The sequence below is a fragment of the Dromaius novaehollandiae genome, chromosome W, assembly GCF_036370855.1.
Source record: "Dromaius novaehollandiae isolate bDroNov1 chromosome W, bDroNov1.hap1, whole genome shotgun sequence".
NCBI lineage: Eukaryota > Metazoa > Chordata > Aves > Casuariiformes > Dromaiidae > Dromaius > Dromaius novaehollandiae.
In genome coordinates, this window is record NC_088130.1 from 11661832 (window position 1) to 11680550 (window position 18719).

The 18719-nt window shown below is 38.8% G+C and overlaps 1 protein-coding gene across 5 annotated transcripts in view; it reads left to right on the plus strand.

Moving 5' to 3' along the window:
- Positions 1–10716, plus strand: part of LOC135324305 (protein prune homolog 2-like) — a 149998-nt gene extending 139282 nt beyond the window's left edge. Inside the window, exons 16-19 of one of the 5 annotated variants that reach the window (XM_064500304.1) lie at positions 1142–1240; positions 3357–3392; positions 5492–5539; positions 7748–10716. In XM_064500304.1, the coding sequence (XP_064356374.1) occupies positions 1142–1240; positions 3357–3392; positions 5492–5539; positions 7748–7769 (205 nt within the window). In that variant the 3' untranslated portion in view covers positions 7770–10716. Of the gene's footprint in view, positions 1–1141; positions 1241–3356; positions 3393–3914; positions 3954–5491; positions 5540–7747 lie in introns of all 5 variants that reach the window. The other 4 variants (XM_064500303.1, XM_064500306.1, XM_064500305.1 and 1 more) reach the window with 4 other exon arrangements.
- Positions 10717–18719: the final 8003 nt, after the last annotated feature.

Below are 18719 nucleotides of genomic sequence, written 5' to 3' on the forward strand. Positions count from 1 at the left end.
TGCTAAGAATTATCTATAAGTTATCGTGGCTTTGATCAGACAATTATGAGTGATTCATGCATCTTAAAACCTGAGATTAGCATGTGGCAACTGTGTACGCCTAATGATGCTCATCTGTTACAAATGCAAAGTAAAATGAATGAGCTCAAACAACTATTTACAGTACCTTGATGGATTCCTGTTTTAGTTGTCTTACTTTATTTGATTAAGAAGATAAATGTGGTAAGGCAAGGGGCAGTAACTTTTGGATAAGAGCTATTTCAGATGCCTTGTGTTGTCTGATCATACCCATGAATCAGTGGTAAATAGGAACAATATATTCTGTTTTTCATGGCCTGGACTTAAGAACATTCATTCTCAATATGCATTTGTCACTGTTACTGATGTTAAAAGACTGTCTAAATATGATCAGAGCTGGATTTGGAAAATTGCTTTGAGTCAAATGAAAAAGATACTTTCCTCATAGACTGTTACATATCAATAAATCAGATTAAACAAGTGAATAGCCTTGATTTTTTTCAATGTATTTTCTGAACAGTTTAGGTTTTTCTGTATGATCATTTCTCAAACGTAATAAATGATCATATAGCGCAGATTGAACTAAGCAAGGGAAATATTTCCTCATAATAATGCCCTACACTAAGAATAGACTTGCCCATACCCAGTCAGATCTGTATGCATCCAAACAAAAGTGGAAGTTAAGCTGTATTCTGTTTGGTTGGGAGTCATGGTCAAATCTAAATGCTAATTCATCATGATCAGCTGAAGTGAATGCTTCTCATCTTTTTTTCGGTGTAAGTATGCTGCAGGGGATTTGATTCTTTTTAGAATTTGAATACATCATCTTCAAACTGTGAAACTAATTGCATTGCCTAATATGTAGGCATTACAATTTATAATGCTGTCCTAAATATTGTGATGCTGCCTGGCAAAGAACAGCAAAAGGTCTAGACCTGATTTCAGCCTCACTAGAACACAGATATGTTAATGATCATCAGAACTATATAACTCTTATATAACTGGAATATGAATAGGCAAATGCTTAGATTACAAGTAAATGTCTTCTCTTTGTTTATTTTTTCCAATCGTGGGAGATTTTGTGGAGGAAACTCTATTTACTTACACTGTTTCTGTGTTTCAGCTCGAAGTTCAGCAGTAAGATACAGTATGTCAGCACATTGGCAGAGCTCCGTGAGATGATTCCAATGGAATATGTGCACATACCAGAGAGCATTGTCAAGTAAGTGGTGTACTTGTGCTAATGGAAAGTATTTCCACTAACTAATCAGGTTGTTTACTAGCCAGAGGTATAACCAGGTTTTACTTTCCAAGTCCTATTTAGGCATAGTAGCATTCGAGAGTCTGTAAGAAAATTTAAAAACTTCTATGTGATTTTATTACAAATACTTAAAATTTGTTTCACAAGAATTCCACTAGCAAACCCTGAAGGAGGAAGACATTCTGTCATTGAAAAACAAACCACAAAGGATATGTAATCCTAAGGGCACCAAAGTTTGTAGTTTTGTACTGGACCAAATGAAACAGTTGGTAAAACGAAGACAAACTTTCAGGCTCAAAGTCCATTCATCACACTTATGACTATATAATCAGAATTGGAATGAACTCTTCACTCACTAATTGTAACCCAGAAGGAAAACAGGAAACCTTTACACTTCCACAGGTATCCCTTATACCATATTTTTCCATAACTTTTACCTCTAGGTCTTACTGTGCTTTTAGGTTTTAGTCATACAGAGCTTTGAACTGAAACAATAGTTCAAAAGATAGCAGTTCAGTAGAAATCCACTGAAAGTTCATAGGTTCACCTTTCCTTTTCTCATTGATTTGTCATGATTTAACCCATCACCAGATTGAAAGGCAATGTCTCCATTCTTGCCTTTCGTGTGTAAAGGTTTTCTAAATGCAAATATTTCTAAAGGAAAGATATCTGTTAAATAAATTTTAACAAGAAGTTGATCTGAAGTTGATCACCTAAACTGGCTTTTTTTCAGACCGGAAAACAACAAACTGAAATGGTACGCCAAGCTTAAAACATTGGAAATCAATCACAGTGGGTCATTATAGCTCATTATTACAAAGATATGCTGTCAAGGAATGCATTATTTTTTACTTCCGTGTGTCAAATGTACTAAATTTTGTATAAATGCAAAGATTCTGTCCAAGAAACTGTTTTGATGAGTAAATAGGGAAGTATCTGATTACCTTTTCCTTATGGTTTATCAGTGACTAGGTATGGAGCTGTCACAGGTCTCTTCAACTCAGGCAGGAGTTTTCATAGCTGTCCCATAGTAGCTGTGAAAGCAGCACAGTTTCCTTCATCAGACTGGTGGTTGCTTTGACGTTAGGTCCTCTTGTGCTGTAATTCCAGAGAGCAAGTGGGAAGCTCAATTCTGCAGCAGCACTTGTGAAATTAGTAAATTGCCATCTTAAAATGGGGAGTCATAGGGTGTTTCACTCAAGTTTATTTGCTTCTGTAATTAGTTTATAGGTAGAGTGATTGCAAAGAATTTAGGGTAAGAGGTGGTATGGGAGGGGTAAGAGGTGGGCTGCTAAAAAAGATGTCCAGAATGTTTTAACGTCCCTAAAATTCTTTTACCCTTTCTTCCTCCCTTCCTCTTCTGATTCCTGAAACATTCTAGTTTCTTATAGTTGCCTTTGATAAAGACCTTAACCTGATACTTTAGTGCTTTCTACTCTTTCTACTTCTTGCTTTGTTTTATTGTTACGCTATGATGTCTTTTCTTCCCTGTACACCAAAACTCCTTGGAAAGTCCATTCAACTCTCAGACCAAAGGCGAAAGGTTCCCAGCACCAAAGAGACTTTAGGACTTGGAGCTTAAGAAATTCTAGGGAACTGCTCAGTTCTTGTCATCAGCTGCCAGAGGACAGATCTTGATTGCACTGAAGAAAAAAATGAAAAGGTCACTAGTGTGCCCATTGGTGGCGCAAGATGTCATGGTATGAAGATTTAGTGGATGTCCGCATTCAAGGCACTGTGAGTGGATATTCCAATGTCAAAAGGGAAAAGAGCGGAGGTCAGAGCAGAGATGTGTTCCAGCTGGTAGTTTTATTTCTGCTTTGAATTGAGAAAGATTCCTGTAGCAAAATAAAATGCAGCTTTCCGCATTGTATTTGCTCCACTGGCAAGAGCAAAAATACCACTATGGTCACAAAGAATTCCACCTCTAGAGAGGACATAGGTTTATGTCATGATTTGGGGGGTTTTTTGTGGTTGGTTGGTAGCTTTTACTGAAGTGAGGTACAGCGTGCCTGTTGTATCATACGAACTTGTACATCATTTTTTTTTTTCTTTTCACCCACTCTTACCTTGTAAGGTATGATGAAGAGAAGTATTTTAAGAGAAGAATGAGGTAAAACTTGCTTTCTAGCCTGTGCTACTGCTCATAATGGAGTAAAACTGTGTGATGTAGCCTTCCACCTGGAGGTGACCTCAACAGCTGAATGAGAGAAGCCTTGCAATAGTTTGCAATCTTACTTTCCCCTTCAAGCTGTTGAGATCAGCCTCCTTTGCAAGTAAAACTAACTAAACTGTAAATGCCCTTGGCTTAGCCAGGCTGCAGCTAATTTAATTCTATCTGATGGAGCAACTGAATGCTTTCAGCTCTGTCCACTGAGCATGCCTCAGATCCCTGCTGCTTTTATGTTTCTGCCTCCAAATGAGCTAAATAAGGAGTTACAAATTAAAGGTGGGTTAAGAACGAGAGTAAGTGCTATTATATTGAACTGAAGGGCTTTAGGGTCAGTGTGTAATAGTGGGTGACTATTTTAGAAGCATGTACAGTATTTGTTCTTTGCTCTGCTATTGCTCTGCTTTTCTCTTATGCTCTGCTTGCTTCTTTGTTTCTTTATATCAATAACTTTTACTCACGCAGACTGGATGAAGAGCTGAGGGAAGCTTCAGAAACAGCTAAGTAAGATAGTTTTCAGCTAGATGCTGGTATTGTATTTGCTTGGTTCACAGGAATGGATTGAATGCAACGGTATATGACGTGTTTGGTATAGCAGTCAGCTCATAGTTTCAGTTACTGTGTGAGTTGCCACATTTGTGAATTGACTTCCCTTCTCACTATACGCAGCCTGCCTTTTTACGGTTGGGTCTCAGTAAGGAATAATCATATTCTTAGACTATAAAAAACATTTTTGCTATTGGTGAATATTTTTACAGCCACAGAAAGGACTGAAATCACTTTTTTACTCAGTTAAAGTGGTTCATTAAACATTTTCTCCCCTTTGTCCATTATGTCAGATGATTCATATATTTTTTTATGAGGCAGTTCTTTTTAAAACTGATGTTTTACAACAATTTGCTAAGCTAAGGATGGCTATTCTATCTCATGCCCAGTTAAGGCAGCCCTGTCTCTCCACCTGCTCGTTGGATGGGTCAATGGATTAATACTTGATAATACTGCATTGCTGAAGTTCAATTAATGAATGAATGTCTCAGCTGATGTTCAGGTATTTTAAACTCCGAAGTCTGTACTCTGACACGCTGAGGCAGAACGTGATGAAGTACCATAGAGATCCTGAACTGGAAGGATGCAATCCTTCACTTGCTACGCTGCCCTTAGAAAGAACTTACCCAGGGCACCTCCTCTGCGTGTGCGTTGTGCACCGCCTTCCAGAGCAGGGAGCTGTGTCGGCGGCTTCTCGTGTGACACTTTCCCTGGGGTTTTTGTAACCTAAGATTCTGGTTTTGAAGTTTCTTTTCAGTCTCCTACCTTTAACTTGAGCATTTCAGAATTTCTACCTCACAGCTCCTTCTTTCTCTCTCCTTTTTTTTTTTTTCCCTGATGTCTCCACTTTTGTGGTACACATTTGCCTCCAGTTCACCTGAGCATGGCTTTTAAAATCACCAGAGAGAAATGCCACAGAGAAATACCCCAAACACTTGCCGCTGCTTCTTGATTCCAGCACTTAATTGCCTAAGAAGCAAAAATTCACATAAGCAATTATCTGGTACCACCTGGATATTTTATTAACCAAAGGGAAGGAAAAAAACCAACAACCCATGAAATGTAACTTGTATCCCTTCTATTTAAATATTTTCAAATACGTTAGGGTATATGACAATGAAAACTGTGAAAGCAAGCTGCTTTCTTGTTACCCCTGTCATTTAAAAGGATGCAGGCTACAGCATAGCAGTGAGAGAGGAACTAAATATTCATATGTGGCATTGCTGATTATTGTTACTGTTAAATGTATGATGTCACTGTAGTGCATTCCCCATCCTCGACTTACAGAAATAATTATAAACAAGTATTACTCCAATTAATCCATGTTGCAGGCACTAAGCTTGTTACATTCCTATCAATAATGTTTGTGTGTTTGTGCGGTCACAGATACTCACTGCAGTTAGTTATTACATCCCCCAAATTTGATTTCATATCTAAAAAAAAGAAAGAAACATGGAAGAAATGTTTACTACTACCTCTTTTTTCCTTGTACCCAGAGCTGGCTGCCTCTCAAATGATCCAGAAATGACTTCAATGGAGCAGGAGTAAGAATTTCTGCCTGATAATATTACATTTTAACATTATTTCACCACCATGCAGTTAGGAACTGAGGCTGGGTAGACTCCATGAAGCCTTCTGGAGACCTAAACACCTTTTTTTTTTTTTTTCCCTCCCCCCAGCAACTCGATTCAATATATGCAAGCAGAAAAAGTGCTGAAGTTAAGGTTTATTATACTTGCATTGCAGAAGTGTTTAAGGTTAAAGACCCTTGTCAAGCAGAGATAGATACAATTCTTAGCCTGAAGGATATTGAGGTTAAGTTGCTTGAAAGATGGAGCGAAAAGGTACAGCATGATCAGGGTGAAGTTGATCACATGCGTTATGCTCCATTAGAGGTGCTCAACTTGCCGTTCTAATTCTGAGGTTAGCTTAAGCAAACAGTCAGTGCAAAACTCTTCCCTTTGGGTGCCGGGTCATGCTCTCAGGGCCTTCCTTCTCTTTGCTTTTTGTGCCTCTCAGCTTCTTTCACACTTATTTTCTCTAACTAGACCTCTGGTGTCTTTTTGTCGCCCCCTTTCCAAGCCTTGGAAATGGGAATGTGCCAGCGCTGTGGCAGACCGTTCCTCCTGCTAATGCCGTAACCTGGGTGGGTGAACGGAAAACCCTGCACTGCTCGTACTGTGCCTCAGTGGGGTGGTTTGTAGCCCACGTGTGACATCCGCACACGAACATTAGCAGTTCACTGCTCGAACAGCATGGCCAGGGCAGCAGCGGGGGTATTTCTGGTGAGGGTGGACCGGGGAGGAGTGATGGGAGGGTCTGCTGTGCCCACCTGCCTCACTGGCATCTCAAAATGCACCGGTCTATCACACCAGCACGCTGCTCGGGAAATAGTGTAGCAAACCCGACTCTTCAGTAGAAGGTTCTGTCACTTACATGAGTGTAAATGAGCAATAATGAATCAAATGGAGCTTTTTTGTCATTTTTTTCAAATAAAATTATACTCTAATAAAGTGTCCTAGTGTTAAAAATCATACATCTGTCAGAACCCGAAATTAAATTCCTGATTCCTACTATTAGACCAGTTGGCATAAAACTACAGAGCACTTTTTACTTTTTTTTTTTTTTTTTTTTTTTGCAAACACAATTTATCCAATAATTAGTCAATGTTAAAACTATTTTTTAAAATATGGCAGCGGCAATTAAATAACATATTAAAGACTGTTTGTTTATGCTTTTGGCCTTTTGTGGCATGAACTATTTTTCTGTTTTTTACAAAAAACAAGCTGGGCAGCAAAAAGCAATATGAAAGAAAATTTTTATTTAGCTTAAATAAGTAAGGATTGGGGCTGAATTAATGTTAATTCCTGCTATTTTTTTCTGCAAAATGGTGTGTCTGTCTTTAGAGGCGGCAACAATTTTCCTGTGCTCATATCATTCATTTCTGTTGTCTTCTCCTCAGGAAATAGGATTTCTCTTGTAAATGCCACTACAATGATGACGGCATTTTTACACAGCCTTTTTCTGTATGCTTTCTGCTGGAATCTCTCTGGAGTCTGCCCAGCTCTTAGTTTGCTTCTGTTTTCTTTTTTATATCCATTCCAAAGGCTTTTGTTCATTGTCATGCTCTCTCGTTTACTAGAGTTTCTTGTACTACCTGATGACTTTTTGAAAATTTTCTTTATGAAATAATCCACAATAAAGAATTTGGCATGTTCTGTAACTGCTAGTGACCTTCACAGGTCATCAATATTCATGTAGGTATGTATTCTATGAAGCAATATTGTATTTTGATGCAGTATTTATGATGACAATTTCTTACTCTAAAGAATACTTCTAAAGAATTGGCTGACGTTCTTTGCATTAAATGGCAAAACCATAGTCCTAGAAACATTTTTAGAGGCATCCGTATCTTACTCATTTCCACATCTGGTGTCTAATTCTACTCATACTGGGGTTGCTGGGAACGTAGCTATGGATTTCAAGAAAACAATAACAGGTCCTGTAATGTCTGAATTTTGCATATAAATTAGATAGATAGGATCTGTGTAAATTATTTACACAAGTAAATAATAATAATTTACTTGTGTATAAATACACAAGTAATAAATACATAAATAAAGTAAATGAGAGATGAGGATGCTTAATACTTTGCATGCACCAAAATTTGGGAAAATTAGTAGCAATAATGTGTTTCATAGCACTGATTTCTTTTTTCTTCTTTTTTTTCTTTTTTTTTTTTTTATATGTAGCATTGACATGAGGCTGAAATAAAAAGCACCGCTTGCAGGCATTTGAAGAGGGTTCGCGTGGACTTTCATCACCCAGATGCCCATGGCCATGGTGTACAAAAGGCAGTTTGGTTCATTTTATTTGTTTTACAGTTCTTCAGTGCCATTCAGCAATCCAAGAAAAGCAAAAGGGCCAATTCTGTTGCCATGGAAACAGCAGAACTTTGGACTTAGCTATGTATGTTGTTTTCAGAAATATAGTTTGGATTAGGAGAGCTCTATCATCTAGCATTGGTTTATATAAGTGTGTGCAATTTCTGTTTAAAATTATTATACTATCTTACCAACAATGTGCCTCGTGAATGAGTCCGTGAGGATGTAGTTGTATTTCAATTTTGTCTTCAGCATATTAATGTTTATGCATAACAAAGCAGAATAGTTATTATTACAATAAATATTAGCCTAGTTTGTTTCACAAAGCAGCTGCAACTTTATTATTTTAAAAGAATTTGAGAAACGATGCAGGAATTTTTTTTTTGAATGAGTCTTGCTGTCTGTTTCTTGCTGTCTGAAAAGTCTCCATGTTCACTTAACCCCACTGACTTTTTAGTTTGGCCACAGAAAAGCCTAATATATTTTTAAATTAATCATTAAAGAGACTTCCCAGAGGACAAATGACTAACTGAAATTAATTTTATTTTCATAATTTAATTTAGTATTTTCATTTTTTTAAGGATAGCTTTTTAAAAAGTAGCTAATCCTATAAACATTTGTCAGATATTTTGAAAGCCTTGGAACATTGTTTTCTTATTGTTGGTTTTCTTAACCTGTTTTTCCAGAACTTATTTTTTTAAGTTATGAGTCTTCAAATGGCATCTTAACTCAAATGATAAAGGCTAATAATGCTATGAATGTGGAACAAATACTTAATACTTTCTACTAACAACTTTAACTGAAGGTTAAATATATAAATCTACAGTTGGGTGTCATGATCATTTGTTAGGGATAGATGTCAAAGTATTATTCAGAATGTGTTTAATATCAGAAAATAAGTGTTAAAACGCATTTTGTTGTCTGTATCATGGTACACACCAGTATAAACAAGAGAAAAAAAAACACCCAACATTTCTTCTTTGCTGCTGTCCTGCATGCTGGTGCAGAAAACACTGTAATAAGTCCTAATTCTCAAATGGAAAATATCTGCAATGTCTCAGACCATTCTTTTGCAAAGGAGTGCAAAATAATACGCAAGTTAATTCTGCTTGTCTCCTTTATAGAGCCAAGAACTGGATAAACCTTTCTCTTCCCCTAACACACAAACGCATGCACACAATCCCAAACCTGCTGACCCACCTTCCTTTTGGGATGTCCCAATGGAGCTAACAGTATTATGCACTGTCTGAAATATTATTCTTAGATTCAAGAGATTCTCATATACCCTAGAATTACATCTGTGGATTCTCTACTTTATCTGTAAATAAGAAATTCTTAGAAGTATCAATTCAAGATAATTTGCTCATTCCTATTTTTGTGTGTGCACTAACTCTAGTCCCGCTTCCAATATTATTAATTAAAGAGAAGACAAGCAAAAGTTCTCCAGGGAATAAATTTTAAGAAAGAGGCAGGACAGTGGAACCTTGATTTTCAGTAAGAGCTAAACTGAGAGTGAAAATTAATTTTGCCCTTCTTTTAAAAGATTGATATTTTCATTCTGCGGTTTGCACGTTTCCATCTCTGTCGATTTGTGCCGTGTGTTTGCAAGAAGGGAGACTGCAGGCAAGGGAGCACGTGTCCATCGTTGTGTGCCCAATAATTCAGCTGCTCTAACGAAGACTGACAAAATTGTTGGAAAGACGAGAAGTTGCCAAATGCTTTCTTATCTGCCAGCATCAAAACTGAAGTATCTGCACCTCTGCAGTCCTTGTTTTATGCTGAAAGCCAGTGCACTGTGTCTCCGTCACCCTAGTTAGCCTGTTTTATCACACCGTTCTGTCAGTTCCTGGTAGTTTTCACAGGGGAAGGGCCTAATCCTGCTCACCATTATTGCTGCTCCATAACCCAACCTTATCATGCCCTAAATTAGGATCTGGTAGTTTGCACAGTTCCTCAGATATCTGAAACTCAGCTTGTGTCTGCCTTATAACAGTGCTGCCACGTAATATACTGGAGATAGTGCTTTATGTAGAAATTAATATTTGTGTTAACTTCCAGATACTAATTAAGCTTGGCCTAGATCTGAACTATTAAAAGCAATTAATAGCATGAAGTCACACCTTCTGTAGACCTATAGTTTAAGCCACCTAGAATGAGCCAGTTGACTTGTGTTACACTATAGCTGAGAGGAGCATTTGCTGAAAGCGAAGTTCACCGCTAAGCAGAGGTTCAGCATAAATCTTTATGCATTCATTGGGGCGTAAATGGAGCAGACGTGGTTTGGAGTCTTAGTGGCAGATGTCAGCTCAGAGGTGAATTTCATTCTACAGGTATTGTGTGAAATTACTGAACAGCAAAGCTACACATTAATTCATCTTATTAATGTGGGCAGACTAATAGTGGCAGTCTGAGATGGAAGGAGTCTATTTAAGCCAAATGTCACATTAAAATAAAATAGGGCACCAATGTGATGGTGCAAAAACGGTTGCAAGAAAAAGGCGTGGTTATCTTTGCTTATTGATATATTTGAAAAAGTTTTTTTTAATGTTATATTATGGCAATTATATATTATACTAACAATAATGTATCAATATTAATAGCAGTTTGTTGGAAGAGGAATATAGTACATCTAATTGCACAAATATAATCTTTTATAAACAGATTTTTTCTACTGTGTATCAGAGTGCTCAGATCAAATATAAATTAACAGTTGCAATTTGTTTTTTTGTTAAAAGACCTATGCCAATTTGAATTATAGATATCCTTGTATTGCTTAATCTAATATCGTTGTATGTATATATATACGTATGAATCAGAAATAAAGAGCTGCAACCCACCACTAAAAGTATTTCCTTTCTGTTCCAAGGTTTTTTTTGTTATTCCCTGGGCACCTGGAAGGAGTTTCAGTTTGCAATTCTTTGTGTAGTTACAACTAACTTTTCTTTCCATTCACTCTTCCCTACCCGTCACCTTCTTATAATGAAATCCTGGCCTTGCTGATACTAGTAACGTTGTTCCTGAGGGAAAGCAGGAGCTCTGCAAGTTGCTCTTTAATTTGTGGCTCTGCTGTTATGTTCGGATCAAAAGCATAGGTAGCATCACTCCATCTCACCCCACGGGCAGCAACTGAAAGCTAAGGGGCAGGAACAGGCTGGCTGTGAAACCACGCAGGGTGGTTTCACAGCCTTCTGATGATGGTGAAGGCATCAGTCAGAGCTGGTGGATGTTCAGCCACATCACCTAGCGGGTACCCATGGCACCGCTCCTGTTCCCTTCTACTTAAAGCTTAAACTGGTCAGCTTAGACTGCCAGTGCTTTAAGTAAAGCCGGCTGATGTGGGATCAGCCGGCCCAGCAGCGCTGGCCAGTGAGGTACCACATCGGAGCTGGGTGGGGGCAACCCATGGCTTTTTAATTGCTTCCCAGCTGCAAGCAACTCAGAGTGCTCCTAGGGTGTTAAACTGGGCCTTAGCAGCAGCCTCAGTTGGCCCTGCCACAGACAAGTAAGGCTTTAGGGATCTTAAACTGTGTTTTGGTTTTGAGGGTCCTTCTCCAGGTCCTTCCAATGTAATTTAATTGCGATTTAAGTGTTTTGTTGGCAGCTAATCTCTGGGGTGTGGTAATGTGGCATCATTTATAGGCTAAGTTTCACAGGTTGGAATGTCTATCAAATTTTCTGTAATACTGTAGTTAGGAAAAAGTGTGGATTATCCTAATACTATTAGTCACTTAAATTCAGAGCTCAGATATTTTTTCTCCCTTATCTTCTGTGTGCCCTCACCACCTGGCATTTTATATCTTCCAGTGATTTGACTAGTATTTGCGGAGTGCTGATTAATGGCTTGGGTATCTCTGAACACTGGTGCAATGGAAACAGCTGTTTATACAAGGAGAAGCTGAAGGTGCTGGTAAGTAGTAACACAGAACTCAAAAAAGTTCTAGTAATTAACTATCAATACGTTGCTGTTCTCCAGTAGCCTCTAACTAGCCCATGTTGTGAACAGTTAGGGTATCTTAATTTTTTTCTCAAGAAAAAAGTGTAACAATTCTAAGAACTGTATGTTCTGTTCGTTTGCTGTTTCTTCAGGCGTGGGAAAAGGACATTTTCTTTTCTCATAGATTTTCAGTAGATGCTTCTCTTGAATTAAATTTTCAGCACAGTTCAGTGACATAAAATAAAAAAGTGCAGCAGCTGAAAGGGAAATATATTGCTGTGCATAAGTTAACATTGTCACTCTCTTTCCCTGACTGCGTTCATTTTCTGCCTCCTTGCTTCTCAAAGATTTATGTTCCTGTTGGCTCAGTCTTTGGAGCCGAAACAGAAAATGATGACCTGCATTGCTTTTTGTATAGGAGAAGCAGTATAACAAGCTCAGCACAAGTTATTACGGAAGGAGAAGATATTTACAAAATCTTGAAGTAAGTTCATTGGACCTGCTCCCACTCCTTCTCCCATAGGGTTTATTCATTGAAGCTCACCCACGTGCCCAGCCGGTGTGCCCACGAGCGGTTGTGGGCAGCTCAGAGGGCAAGACGTGCTGCCTAGCAGGCCCTCCTCACGTTCCTGGCATTCTTCATCGTAGGCAACAAGCTAGATTTGGGGCAAAGGATTTTTGACTCCTTTGTACCATTTAGGAGTCAGTGGTTATTGTGGGGCAGTCCTTTGCTTTGCACTCTTGCTTACTTCAGTCTCCATAAATGTTAGCCTGCTCACTGTTTTTCCTTGTTTAGTTGTAGCGTGTCTGTTCTCTTGGTGGGCTAACAGGAAAAGCATGTATGTGATCTGCTGCAGCCTCGCTGCGGTTCTGGTGTTAGCATGCAGGGTCTCCCACTGACAAATCATCAGTGCTGGGGACTTACCGGAGTGCAGTGCTGGCATAAAAAAACAGATTCTTCAATTTCACTGCTGGGAACAGTGCCCTGGGAGCCGTGTCCTGGAAACCCTGTTCTTTGTCACCAGTATGTGCTGTTCTTTTAACCCTTGTTCTGCTGTTTTTTCCCAGTGCTTTCACACACATGCGTTTCCATTCACCCTGCATTCATACCAATCTTAATAGCTCTGTAACAAAGCTGTAGAGAACCTCAACTATGCTGCACTTGATAAGTCAGGAAAGTGCTGTTGCCCGAACTCTTTGAGACCCGTAGCTGTGCATTAGAATAACTACAGAAAAATTGAAGAAAAACTCATTTTATTTTCTTATTGAAAGAAGGTGTTTCAGATTTCTTAAACTGTTCTGACGGACAGAGTTGGCAAATGGTGCCATAGTGTTATCAGTCTCACAGGAGTTTGGAAGTTACTGGATTAAATGAAAATATCTTTTTAATTGATTTGAAAAGTTACTTCTGTCCTCTTGATTGAACAGACATTTGAAATGTGAAATGTTAACACTACGAAGGAAAGTAAATAGGCTTCCTTCTCACTTCCTGTGAGATAAGTGCATGGCATCTTTGGTTTTTTTTGGATCTGCCTGATCTTGGTGTGGGTCTCCTGTGCTGTGAATCCTTTGGGCTGGTAAAATTGCAGCCTCTAAAATTTAAACTCATTAGTGTTGAAGGCTTATGACGGTGCTGGCTTTTAAAAATACAAAATCTACAAACATGGATTTTCAAGTTTGTGGTATAATCTATTGTAATTTTTGAGAATTAGAAGTACTGCTGACTATGCTAGTGCCACCAGTGGGAATACACAACAGGTCCCAGATGATGTTAGCTGTGTAGCCACGCATAGCTATTTCTAGAGACACCCTGGGTATCCCTGTAGCACAAGGCATAGATGAAGCCAACAGAGTAAGCATCAAAAAGTTTGCCATTTTATTCCTTATTCGCTATCCCTTTCCCCAAGTTCACCACCTCTAGCACAGTGCTCCCATTGCAAAATGGAGCTACTGTACAGGCAGATGGTGACAATTAACTAAATGTTTGTGAAGCTCCGAAACAAGGACGTAAGTTCACCAGGGAGCTCGTAAATCTCTCTAATGTATGGGGAACTTACTACGGTCTTTGGACTACTGCATTGTTTCTGTGAGTATTTAATTTCTTTAATGTAAGCTTTCCCTTTAATGTAGCATTCCCCCCCCCCCCCCCCCCCCCCGTGCGTATGAACACTTAAAGTTGGTGGAGGCAAACATTTATGACTTAAGTATGAGATGTTTGGTTTGAGCTAGTTTTGGTTTCTTAAACAACAGCTTGACCTACCATTTATCTAGTAGATTTTTCCTCATTCATGTTCTGTTTTTATTTCATTTTCCCATTTCCTGCTATGGAGTAAATAACACCATCTTTTCATCCTTCCCAATAGTTTTGTGCAAGTGAAAACTTGCAAAAAAAGCTGTACAAAGACAGGATTTCACTTTCCAGGTCTGTAATTAAAAAACAGCAGGAGTTGCAGTCATGGCTTATAGCATCATTTAACTTTCATTTTAAAATTGATTCTTGGTAGAAGGCAGCATCTAGTGAAAAACAAATTTCTACCTATTTTATTCATAGATGATGTTGTGCATGATTGGTTGCCTATGCTCAGGGGAATGCCAGGGATACAATACCAGGAAAGAGGCAAAGATTGGAGCTACGAAGGTAAAATGTCTGCTATTCTTGTTTGAACTTTTCTTAACTTACTGTTCCGCAATTGTTCTTGCCTTGACGAATGCTCATCTACTACAAAATACAAACTCTTGCCCAAAGGAATTACTTCCCAAAGCTAGATAAGTCTCTGTAAAGATCCTGTGCTTTGTTTTTACTGTAATTTTTTCTTGAGAGGTCTACCAATTTAAGGAGAAATGATCCCTTGCTGCTTGCATAGAGGGACTTCCCTCAGCAGCCCCTTCAGTAATACACTGGATTTGTCGATTCAGAGGGAGCAGTGGAATTTGCTGCACTGAACTCTGCCAAATTCGAGAGCCTGAAACTAAGTGCAGCCTGAGGCTGCTGCATCTTTTTTTTTCTTCCTCTTTGCTTTCCTCAACTTAAGATAACCCTATTAAACCCAGCTTTACAGAAGTAAGGCAAAACACCTCTCAAGGCTTGTTCTGCACAATAGTGCATTTAAATGCACAAACTGAGATAGGCTTTTTGATGACTCTTTGCTGGCTTTTCCTATAGCAATTACTATTTTTAAGATTCTTCAAGAGCACTTGTGATTTCTTCATTTTTCCTTATTATGGGAAAGGGAACAGGGCTGTTTTTTCAGGCAAGGAAGGAAAACCAAGTCAAAATTATGAAATGATTTTTTTTTAAATAACTATTATCAAGATTTCAACTGCTTTTGAAGAAAGGAGTCCTAATAGTTATTCCATAAATACTCTCTGGAAAAACTCATTTTATGTGCTAAACCTTGCATATATCAGTATTGTTAGCAAGTGCCTGTTGGCTTCAGTGAACTAAGATTTTTTGGTCCTAAATCCACAATTGTGTTAGATGTGAGAATGCAACATATTGTGTCATCAACAAAGTTTGCATTGTATCTGGGTTTTAAAAGTTAGAAAGAATAATGTTTGAAACCAGTATTACTGCATCATGAACATATAATTTGAATCCAGTGTAGCACTATGTCTAAATGATTTTTAAGTGCCATGTGGCCACAGATGATAGATAATAGTCCATGTTACAGAATAGGCACCAGCACTGCCATTAACTGCTAAACTGTGAATGATCTAGGAGGTAAATGGTAGCTCCAGAGAATTAAGTTGCTTTTGTGTTTATTGAGGTGACTTCAGCGGTGGGCTACTGCAGAAAAATATGCATTGCGTCTGCTCATATAGGATCTAGTCTGTCAGAAGAATCTGATCCACTCTAAGATTGTCAAGCCCCGCTGTTCAGAGGAATTCAGTTCGGACGAAGACATAAGAAGCGTAAGCTCTCTTTCGGCTATTATCTCTTTAGCCACAATTTACTGTTAAGTCACAATTACCACGAGAAGATAAACAGTTCAAAGAAAATTCAAAAGCGAAATGTCAGAACCTCAACTTCTTGCCTCTCTCTTATGTAGGCAGCTATGCAATATGTATGCAATATGCAGTATGCTAGGCAGCAAGCAGAGCAGCCTCTGGCGAGATCAGGGAAGAAATCCAGGGTCCTTCCCTGCCCCCTGAGGCCTGAACCATAAGACAGATTCCTGCCATGAGAAAGTGACTCAGAAAATGAAGCACTGGCTTTCTGTGACAGACCTGTGTTAAGCCATCAAGACTGTTGTCGTCCCTTTGAAGTTTGAGTAGCTTTGCTTTAAGCAGTCAACCCAAAGAACACAGAATATTAATGTGAGATCTGGGCTTTTAAAAAGGAAAAAGAACAAAGCTAAAGTTATCAGAGCCTGGGAAAGGGGGAAAAAAAAGGAGGACAGGTCAGAGAAATGATCAGGGGAAAGATAATGCTGCAAACACCTTCCTGGTTGGGACTCTAGCCTTTCTCCAAATTCCAATTCTCCTCTGGGAGAATATAAGCCCTATTTGCCTAGGAGTCTTTTAACTCAAGGACCTGATCCAGGTCTAGAAGCCCAAAAGAAGCTCAAATCCAGATGTTATTTTTTCCTCATTTAAAGAAATCATGGAATCCCTGGAAGCCTCAAACTAGTACCTGCATCTGGCTTTCACTACCTCAGTGCAGAACGAAACCCACTCAGGCCTTGTGTAGACAGCACAAAACAGGAAGCTAGAAAACCTAAGGAACGTTGCATGAAGGTAGAAAAAAATGACAGGATACTCCCGTATTTCCTAGAGACCGAATAAGCATAAATCAGAAAACATCAAAGGTGTGAATTAAATACAGAAAGGAAACAGCAAAATGTAATGTGGAGGCATATGAAAAGGAACATTTCATAAGGGGAAGATAGCTTCAGGAGAGAGAAATGACAGGACAAGAAATGAGTGATGACAACGAGGATGACCAGAAATGCAATGTAAAAGGAATAAATGCTAATTGCCACAGAGGAGAATTCCTGTGGTATTTAATGGTCAACAGCAGTACTCAGTGGAGAAGCTGCCATCTTCTAAAGGCATCTCGGTGGCGTATAATGGTATACAGCAAGAACATGTATAAAGTTGACTGTTCACTCATTTCCTACCCTATCACCACTGGAACAGGAAAGAAAATTGATGTTCAGGAAAGCAAGCAGGTTTAATACTATGCAGATTTGGGAAGCGAACACCAAAATTAGTGAGACCTAGCTGTTCTTGCTAAAGCTACTCTGATACTCAGCAAGTCGTTATTACTAGAATAATTGGTTTTGATAATTTTTACAGGAAGTCCATCACTGATATGATTGTATTTCCTGAACACTCACTGTTCCCAATCTGCCAACACTGCAGCACCATTTAGGTGGTCATTATATTCCCAAGAGGGAAAACAGTTCCTGGCTGGTGCCATTTTCTTTGGAAAACAATTTTCTTGTAATAATTTTATTTGGAAAATTATTTTCATTGGGTTTCCATAGTTGTGGGTTTGGAGTGTCTGTTCTGTCTGTCAGCCTGAAAGTATCTGTGAGAAGTGTCTCATTCACTGCTACTCTCAGATGGAGACCTCTCTGCTTTGCTTCTTCATCTTAAAGAAGGTCAAACCCAGACTGCTTTTAATAAGCATAATCTTGGCTTAGCAAACTTCACTTCAAGCTGCTTTTTTTTGAAGTGCTCTGCCTTACATGGAGCAGTGGTCAGCAAGACACAGGTCTAAATGCTGTTGGTATTGGTAGAAATCTGGTTCAGCAAAGGATCATCAAGGAAGTTCAGCACATGCTGCAGAGTACTTTCTTGCATCCTGAAGTTATGAAGTGATTAAAAATGGATGAGAATGGTGACACGAACCCACAAAGGCGATGTGGTCAACAATTCAGCTAACTCATTTACCAGGTCTCTTCTGCCACTTGTATTCTAACAAGTCTTGGAGAGAAAAAGGCACTCTTTTCTTTTCTTCTTCCTCCAGTTAAAATCAGAGAGGGACAAACCAGGGTAATGTGCCCACAGAATTCCTCTCTTAAGGCTGTTTATGTTCCTCTCTGATTTCAGCTGCCGCAGTTCCCATAAAGCAAGTGCTCCATTCCCTTCTGTTGTCAGCAGACCATGAGAACAGGAAAGAGTGAGAGGAGATCAAAAGTAGGGCTTTTCTGTGAACGTTGAACAGAATCCAGAAGGGGCACTACATTGCTCATCCCTAGCTGCCAATTCTTGATTTTTGTCTCTGGTTTATTTAGTCTGAGAAGCTCCTTTCTGACTATTCCATATTAAGTGTAGTTACTTCTGTGTTACCATTCAATAGCACTTCTACTGCTGCTACGTTTCCTGACTTCATTCAAACCTCAAAAGGGAGATTCCTGCAGATAAAAGGCAAAGTCAAACAGCACTATTTTGTGAATTGACTCCTCTCTAAGAAGGAATGTGATGCAACGGGAATCTCAAGGAGATTGTGGGAAGCTTCTTTGGGACTCTTACTAGCCTGAAGCTCCTGGGCTTGCTGACTGTGACACAGAGGTTGGTGTAGGTGGGCAGATATAATACATCAAATACATACATGTGTGTGTATATGTATGTATGTGTATATATGTATGTACACGTGTGTGTGTGTGTATATATATGTGTGTATGTATATATGAGCAAAGCTAGAGATGAAAAAGATTATATAGCATTCAGACTTCAAAGAAACATCTGCTGACTGATTGCTCTGCTGACTGATTCTGTGATGGATGTTAACTTGGCTGTTCCAGGGATAAAACAGTTAAAGGACTGGCAGGGTTCAACTACTTTCATGTGCAACAACTAAATTGTTTTCTAGTGTGGAGATAATATCAGAGAGTTGAGGCTCATCATTTGATGTTACCATGTCAAAATGTGTTGTGAAGAAATAGGAAAAATTAAGCT